The sequence below is a fragment of the Zophobas morio genome, unplaced genomic scaffold (genome assembly GCF_036711695.1).
Source record: "Zophobas morio isolate AGI-343-1 ecotype UQ-CSIRO unplaced genomic scaffold, CSIRO_AGI_Zmor_V1 ptg000280l, whole genome shotgun sequence".
Lineage (NCBI taxonomy): Eukaryota > Metazoa > Arthropoda > Insecta > Coleoptera > Tenebrionidae > Zophobas > Zophobas morio.
In genome coordinates, this window is record NW_026972384.1 from 60,164 (window position 1) to 68,581 (window position 8,418).

The 8,418-nt window shown below is 22.8% G+C and overlaps 1 protein-coding gene and 1 long non-coding RNA gene across 2 annotated transcripts; both read left to right on the top strand.

The window, feature by feature from the left end:
* Nucleotides 1-1,495: 1,495 nt before the first annotated feature.
* Nucleotides 1,496-1,916, top strand: LOC135119696 (uncharacterized). The gene is made up of 2 exons (XR_010278335.1): nucleotides 1,496-1,666; nucleotides 1,812-1,916. It is a non-coding gene; the product is annotated as an uncharacterized LOC135119696 (long non-coding RNA).
* Nucleotides 1,917-2,004: 88 nt separating this feature from the next.
* On the top strand, nucleotides 2,005-5,855 carry LOC135119695 (protein tyrosine phosphatase type IVA 3-like; the record flags this gene model as incomplete). Its single annotated transcript, XM_064044090.1, has 3 exons — nucleotides 2,005-2,091; nucleotides 5,043-5,173; nucleotides 5,655-5,855. Coding segments are annotated over 3 exons (390 nt in total), but the record flags the coding sequence as incomplete, so codon positions are not given.
* Between the last annotated feature and the right edge of the window lie 2,563 nt (nucleotides 5,856-8,418).

Below are 8,418 nucleotides of genomic sequence, written 5' to 3' on the forward strand. Positions count from 1 at the left end.
TTATATTAGCACATTAATTATGAATTACTAATAAAATTTATCATTTTTCCTTTTCCTTTTTTGTACTAAAACATTATTGTCTTTCATTTCAAAATGTGATGTGCTTCTGATAAAATATACTCGGCCAGTGCTCAAAGTATAAAGCTTAAACAAGGAACATTCAACTGCCTATCAATTCATGGCTTTGCTATTACACAGCAATTTGGTACGCACATAATAATAAATAATTAATGACAGTTAAAGCTCATAGCATAATGTTAAGCGTAATATAACTTACCAATCTACTAAAAACTCTTCTTAAAATTTTTTTAATAATAAAGTTATAATTCTCAAGTCAAACCTTATTAGAAAAAACGACGTTTTTTCTTATATAGCATTTATAATTTTACTTTAAAAATATTGTTCTTAATGTACTAAAATAACTAAACATTTTCAGGTCAGGTGTATTTTAACTAGAACTACGTACTTTTTTTTTCAATTTTTTATATAATGAAAAAAAATTTTTTTTATACCATTTACAACCAAAAGTTTGCTGACAAAAGGTACACTACTGCTCATTTATTAGGAAATCCTCAGTATATTTTTATTTAACAGTATAGTTTTTGCTCGCCCGCAGACACATGGGCTTATAACCATTGTCTTACGCTTATTACTTTTTATCCCCAGATTTATTTATTGTATTTTTTTTGTGTGAAATACAACTTTTATACCAATAAAACGGGTAATAGCACATTTCTATTGCTCTCATTTATCATATTTATTAATACAAGAAAACAGAGAAGCACTTTCAATATAAAAACTACACAGAGAGTCTTATCCAATTTATTTTTTTAATTAACAATTGTTCATAATCTTGTGTAAATGGCTTATTATGAAAATTATGGATTTGCTAAAAATTAGTATGAACGTTTAACCTCTTCGATATTAGAATTTTAATATTCAGATGAGGTGTATAGAAGAGATCATTAATATAAAATTCTTACCTTACAAGAAATTATATAATGTTTATTAAAAGAAAGATAGCGATACTCGCACGAAGATAAACAAATATAATAACCTTAATATGTAATACTTTTTTGATGTAAGATTGAACTAAGAATGTTTTGCACTATTTAAAGGAGCCATGTGGTTTGTCAAATATTTTGTGTAAATTTGTTTTTTATGGTAGTAACGTGCACGCGGAGCTTATAAGTTTCAGTTTGTTGGCTTTAGCTGTTCCTTCTTCGTTTTCTTGATGGTCTGGGATGTCCTCTGCAGCTTTTATTTCTTTTTTTTTTCTTTTTCTTTTTATTATATATTTTTTTGTATGTTTATTAATTTAAAAACTATTTGTTACTTAACAATTTATAAAAAAGAAAGTGGTAAATGTACAATACTTAAACCACAAACTTTATACTTTATTATAGCCTTTAATTTTATACGTTTTCATAATTAACTGTTTATTCTAAATAATGAATTTGGTTTGTTTCCTTATTTCTTCTAAATATTATAAAGTTTTTTATATTATTTTTTAGTTTATTATAAAACCTATGGAAACTTTTAATTGCTTACCCGGCCTATTAAAGCTCAAGCCTCTTCACTCTCCATAAACGAGCTCCCTACTTTTAGAAAATTTATACATAAAAAGGAGAGTTTTTATCTAATAAAATACTCCCCTATTGATAAAGTAATTTTACATTTTCTTTATAAAACTTATCAAAATATAATAAATATTTTGTACTTTGCTGATATTGATAATATTTTGTTAATTAAAAGTTCTGATTACTGTTGTAATTGTAAATTTTTATTAATAATTTTATGTTTTATAATAGAATGCCTTTATCTAATTCACCTTCCTTTATAAAAAAAAACGAAATGCAATTTTTAATAATGGATGCGCCTTCTGCTTCCAACGTGGGATCTTACTTGAAGGCATTTTTTTTAATTTTCTTATTTTTATTTTGATCTAATTATTTTTTTGATCTATAATTTATTTTTAGCTAATTTTAATTTTATAAGGAATTAAAAACTTACAACGTTACTGATGTAGTTCGAGTATGCGATCCCACTTATAACGCAGAATTTTTTGAAAGGGAAAACATTCAAGTTTGGGTAATTTAATTGTATTTAAAAATTTAAAATTCTTAATTGTTATAAAGATAAATTTTTGTTAATTTCTTATTTTATTTTTAAAATTTAAGTTTAATAATTTTTATAAGGATAACTTTTTTAAATTTTTAAAAAAAGATTAGCAAAATTTAGTAATAGTTTAAATTTGTTATCCTTCTTTAACGATAACTTTTTATCAATAACCTTTTTAATTTTTTTTCTAATTTATTAAAGTTTTTATTAGTAATAACTTTTGTAGTAGTATTAACTTTTAATTGATAATTCTTTATTAATTTATTTTATAAAAAGATTTAATATTACCATTTTTAATATTTCTATTAGTTGTAATTTTTTAACGATAAAATTAAAAAAAAATTTAAAAAGATTTTTGTATCAGTATGTTTCTATTTTTGATTAATAACTTTATAACATTAAAGAAATTTAATTTTTTTATTAGTTTATTAGTTATCCTTTTTTTTACTGTAACTTTTTATTACTAAATTTTATAAATAAATAAGTTTTTAAAAATCTAAAGTTTTTATTCGTAATATTTTTTTAACTCTAAGTTTTTAATAAAGGTTTTTAATTTTTTAATAATTTTTATAGTAATACTTTTCAACTATAACTTTTGATTAATACATTTATTGCTCTTAAAAAAAGTAGTCATCAATTTTTTTTTATAATCTATTAACGTTAATTTTTTTTTAATACTATTTTCCAGTTTTTAATTTTTTATTAGTATTAAATATTTATTAAACAAAAACCTTTATTTTATTAAATACTTATATTATTATTTTTTTTAATATATATATTAATTTAATTTTGATTTATTTAAAAGTTTTATTAGTAGAACTTTTTTAACGATAACTTTATTAAAAAATAATTACTGACTTTTTGATAACTATTTATTAATAGTCCACTTTTAGTAAATATAAGATTTTCTGTATTATAAAGTTTTTACTAGTTCTTTTTTAGTGATAACTTTTTACTTTTAAGTTATTTTATTTCAAAAAATTATATTTTGAACTTTTTTATAGCTAATTAGTTAATTTTTTTAAACGATTACTTTTACTAATAATTTAATTTCTATAAAAATTCGTTTTTTTATTTTTTTAAAAAAAGTATATAATGTAGTATTTTTCAACGCTAAATTTTTATCAATAATCTATTCCTACTTTTTTTTTTTATTAATTTAATTAATCTTGAAAAATTTTATTTTTTAAATTTCTAAAAATTTTTATTTTAATAATAATATATTAATAAAAAATTATAATTAAAAAATTAATTATTAAACTTATTTATAGTTTATGTCAGTAATTTTTTAACTACAACTTTTTTTAATAAATTAATCTCTTGTAAATAATATATTTTTAATTTTTTAAATATTATATTTGCAATACTTTCTTACGAAATTTTTAATCAATGTATATAATAAAAATTTAATCTTTCATATTAAAATTTTTATAAGAATTTCTTTAACGATAATTTTTTTAATAGGAAATTTGTTTTTAAACTTTTTTAAAGTTCCATTAATTTTAAAATAATTAAAAAAATTAATTTTTTTTTTAATTTTCTTTAGTTTATATTAGTAATTTTTTTTTAACTACAAATATTTATTTAAAAAATATTTTTTATAAAGTAATTTAAGTTTTTTAGATTTTTTCAGTTCTATTTTTAACGATTACTTTTTATTAATATAATTATTTTTATAAATTTAAAATTTTATTAGATGTGATAATTTTTATAAATAATTTAATCCTCACTATTAAATTTAAGTTTTTAACTTAAATCTTATTAAAAAATTTTATATTTTAAATTTTAAATTAAAATTTATATTGCTAGTACTTTTTATGACAGTTATATATTAATTAAAAAAAAACATAAAAATAAATACTAATTAATATTACTTGTATATTATTGGAGCAAAAAATAAGATTATTAAGAAGTATAAATTTTATAGAAATTTTTTATTTTTAAAGTTTCTTAACGTTAATACTTAATAAAATAATTTTTTCTTTATTAGGAATTTAAGTTTAGAAAATTTTCTAAGTGCTAATTTTCTTAACGTTAACTTTTTTTATATAAAATAATTTTTATTTATAAATTCAAAATTTTTTAATAAATTTTTTTTATATTAAATAAACCTTTAATAAATTTACTTTTTTAAATTTATTATAATTTATTAAAAATAATTTTATTAGTTTTTATTATTAGAAATTCTTATTCAATTTATATATTATTATATATTCTTTAGTTTATATAATAATAAATAAATATTTATTTATATATAAAAGATTTTATATATATTTTTTAAGTATATTAGTTTTTTGTTTTTCATTTTCAACCTTTTTTGCTAATGTTTATATCAAAAATTACTTTACTGCTAAATTTCGTATTTCATTAAATTATTTTTGAAATGAAAATAATTTTTTATTCTATTTATATTTTAATGTTTAAAGTATACACATTTATATTTTTCTTTTAAGGTATTACTAGCAGTTTAAATATTTTTTACATGATATTTAGAATTTTATAATAAATTGAAAACTATTTTGTTTGAAGTAATTATTTTTTAATATTATTTACAATTAAAATTTCTTCAAAGAAAAATAACTATTAAAATTTATATATTTAGAAAATTTCAGAATAGTTTTTACAAAATTTAAATATGATAATTTTTTTTAATATTTTACTTTTTCATGTTTTGGAGTTTAATTTTATTTTATTTTTTTATTTTACTATATTATAAACTATTTATTAATAAATATTAGTAAAAATTATTTGTATATATTAAACATGTTATTGTTTAATATTTAGGAAAGTTATTTTATATCTTGATAACTAAAAGTAAACATAGTAATTATAATGACTATAATAAAAAATTATTATAGTTTACATGTTTTCTAAAAGAATTTTTAAGTTTAAATTTTTTTTTTAAAAAAATATTATTGTAGGATTGGCCATTTGGAGATGGCGAGGCGCCTCCTCAGCGAATTATAAGCGACTGGCTGGCTTTAGTCGCTCGAAGGTTTAAAGATAATAAAAACGCTACAATCGCTATCCACTGCGTTGCTGGATTGGGAAGGTTTTATGTTATTATTATTTTTTTATTTTAGGAAGTTAATTAAATAAAATTTATTCACTATTATTTATATTATATTTATTCTATTATGTTTATATACTTTACTTTTTCATGTTTTATTATTAATTATTATTATTGTTATTATATATATTTAAATATAATTTACGTATTATTATACTTTATTTATTATTTTTAATTTATAAAAAAGTTATTAACTTTAAATTATATTTTACTATTATTATACTATATTTCTCTTATTATTAATATATTGTTTATGCTTTTTTTCATTTATTATTATTATTATTGTTTCTAATATACATGTATTAGTATTTATATTATTATCAGCATAAAGTTGTTTATATATGACTTAATATTTATTATTGTTACTATCTTTATTCTTATTAATATACTGTATTGTTCTTTTTTACTTTATTATTTATATAATATTATTTTTCAATTCTTTTTACTTATTATTATTGTGTAGAGCTCCTGTACTAGTGGCGATCGCGTTAATTGAATCTGGCATGGAAGCGGAAGATGCTGTTGAAATTATTAGAAGAGCCCGGCGAGGCGCTATTAATAGCAAACAACTCGTTTTTCTAAGAAAATATAAACCTCAACGAAAAAAACTTTTCTGCGATTGTGTGATTTGTTAGAATTAATAAAAGTTGTTATTATTTTTTGAATGCCCGAAAGAAAATTAAATGATTTCATTGAAAAAATAATAAAAAATTGAGATTGTGTGATTTGTTTGAATTAATAAAAGTTATTACTATTTTATTAATGCTTGAATAAAAAAAAGTTGTAATTTTGTGAGTTGTTCGAGTTAAAGAAAGTTATTATTATTTTGTTAGTAGAAAAGAATAAACATTAGGTGATTCATTAGAATTAATAAAAGTTATTATTAGTATGAATGCTCGAAAGAAATAAAAAGTTGAAATTATGTGAATTGTTTGAGTTGTTGAGGTTATAATTATTTTATAACTTTGAAGTAAAAAATAATTGAAGTACATAATTTGTTGGAATAGACAAAGTAATTATATTTTATTATTGCTGATAAAATTTTTATATTTCTTTTTCCCTTTTAATTAAGAAATGTAGAGAAATCGTTAAGTTTATTGTTGGCTGCTAATTATTTAAATAAGAAATAAATTATAAATAAATGCTTTAAAAAAATAATAATAGCGGCGTTATTTAAATAATTTTTATTTCTAAGCGCTTATGAAATGGAAATTTTACCAATTTTAAAAGCATTTATATTTATTAACCTTTTTACTTTTATACACATTTTTTTTTATTTTTATATTTATGAAGTTATTTTAATTTTTTATTGTGATAACTTTTCTGCAGCAACGCAAAACTCTGAATCCAGAGCTCATTTAGGTAGATATCATTATCATTCGTCGGTTTTTTAGGCGATAAGTGAATTTGAAATCTAAACATAAAATTACTTGCGCCCAATATTAGAAATGAAGAGAAAGAGACAGCAGCAGTCGGTTAATAATTTTTTTTTTAGCACTGGTATACTATGGCCAGCCTTCTTGAAACCTTAAGCCGCTTAATCTAAATCCTCCTCTTCTGCAGGGGTTAGAGCACGAGTGCCCACCGGTGTACGCCCTTTACAGAGCTACAATGACTGTCCCAAAGGACTGGAAAAGCAGGAAATATCCTGCCAGGGCTCCCGCCATTCGGTCTAGTGTAGTGGAAAACCGCTAAAAACTACAACCGGGAGAGGCGGCTTTAGGCACAAGAACCCGAGGCCACCTGGAGAGACAGCCCAGCACTACTGTAAGTCAGACCTCCCCAGCTGTGAGCTCACTAGAATTGAGGAGCCCTTTTTTAATAATTGTTATGTTGGTCTATTCATATACTTCTACCAAAGAAATTTAAAAGCTCTGGATCATAGAAAGGGACGTGATTCAGGTTAAGATAAGCGTGTGGTCCTCCGGTATTCCAATTTTTATGGCCACCTATTATTTATTGTAGTTCGCAGCCTCTGAGTAAGCGCCAGGAGTTTATAATAAACGCGTATAGCTAATAGGTATCTTTTTTCGTTCGCTGGACGATAGTAAACCTGGGAGACGAAGAGCAATCTTACTTTTACTATAGAGTATGTACTTATTAATATGAAAGCTAATTATTAGGATAGCGACGGAGAGAGTAGGAGCAATAATTTAATCTTATACCTTTTCAGAAAAAAACCGAGAGGTGCCCCGTGCACCTTACAGACAAGTCACGTGGTAGAACGCGTGACTTGTCGGATTTAGCACTATCAGAATTTTGTTTATAGGGAAGTTGTACGCGTAACCACCAGCCCAGATAAAGCGAGTTGGGTCAACAAGATTCTATTCCCCGACCTTGAGATTGCGTGACAATGCTCTAACCACTGTGCTACGGTGACAGCTCACAGTTTCGTTCGATAAATTACGTATACAACTTTTGTCAAACTCTAATAGCTAGCTATCAGTTGAATGCAACAAGAAAAGTTGCATAGTGCTTTTATTAAGAGCTCAACCCAACGATAACGTGACTTTATAGGGAATCGCTGTTGCCTACTAGATACAATATTATCGATGTTGCTCAGCCCCCAGACAATGACGGAGCAACTTTGGAAAAAAATGTTTTTTACTTTTCTATATACTTTGAAAACAAGTTTGTCAAAATGCTTAGTCTATTAAGAGAAAGTCAGACAGGTCCAAATTAAGTTAAATCCTTCTACTAGTGACACTATACATTAAGTTTTATAATTTTTATCAGCTATTTAAACGAACCGCACGTCAAGCCCCTCTTAAGCTCTGCCTATTCACTTAGCACTTATAGGAAGAAATGAAGCAGCAGGCCATGCTAGTTTATCTAGTTTTTCGCTTTACACTTGAAAGCTCAGGACCCTTTACGGTGGATGATCACGCCATTACCACAATTTTTTGGTTTGCATATTAAACATTACTTTTATGTGTTAAATAGAAGACTATTGTAGCCCAGGAAAGAGCTTTATAAACTAGAGAAACTTATGAACATTATTATATACATATCGATATGTAAAAATTGAACGAAGTTATAACAAAAATAAATGAAACAAAAATAACGAAAGAGAAATTTAACTTTGGGCAAACCAGTGCGTTCATTGTTTGTTTATTAATATAAATTCTTGTGTTTCAATGAAATGCATCGAATTTTCGTGAATTAATTATATAAAACTTTTTTAGAGACAACATGTTCAAAGGGAAAGTGTCAAAGCGCCGGTGAAA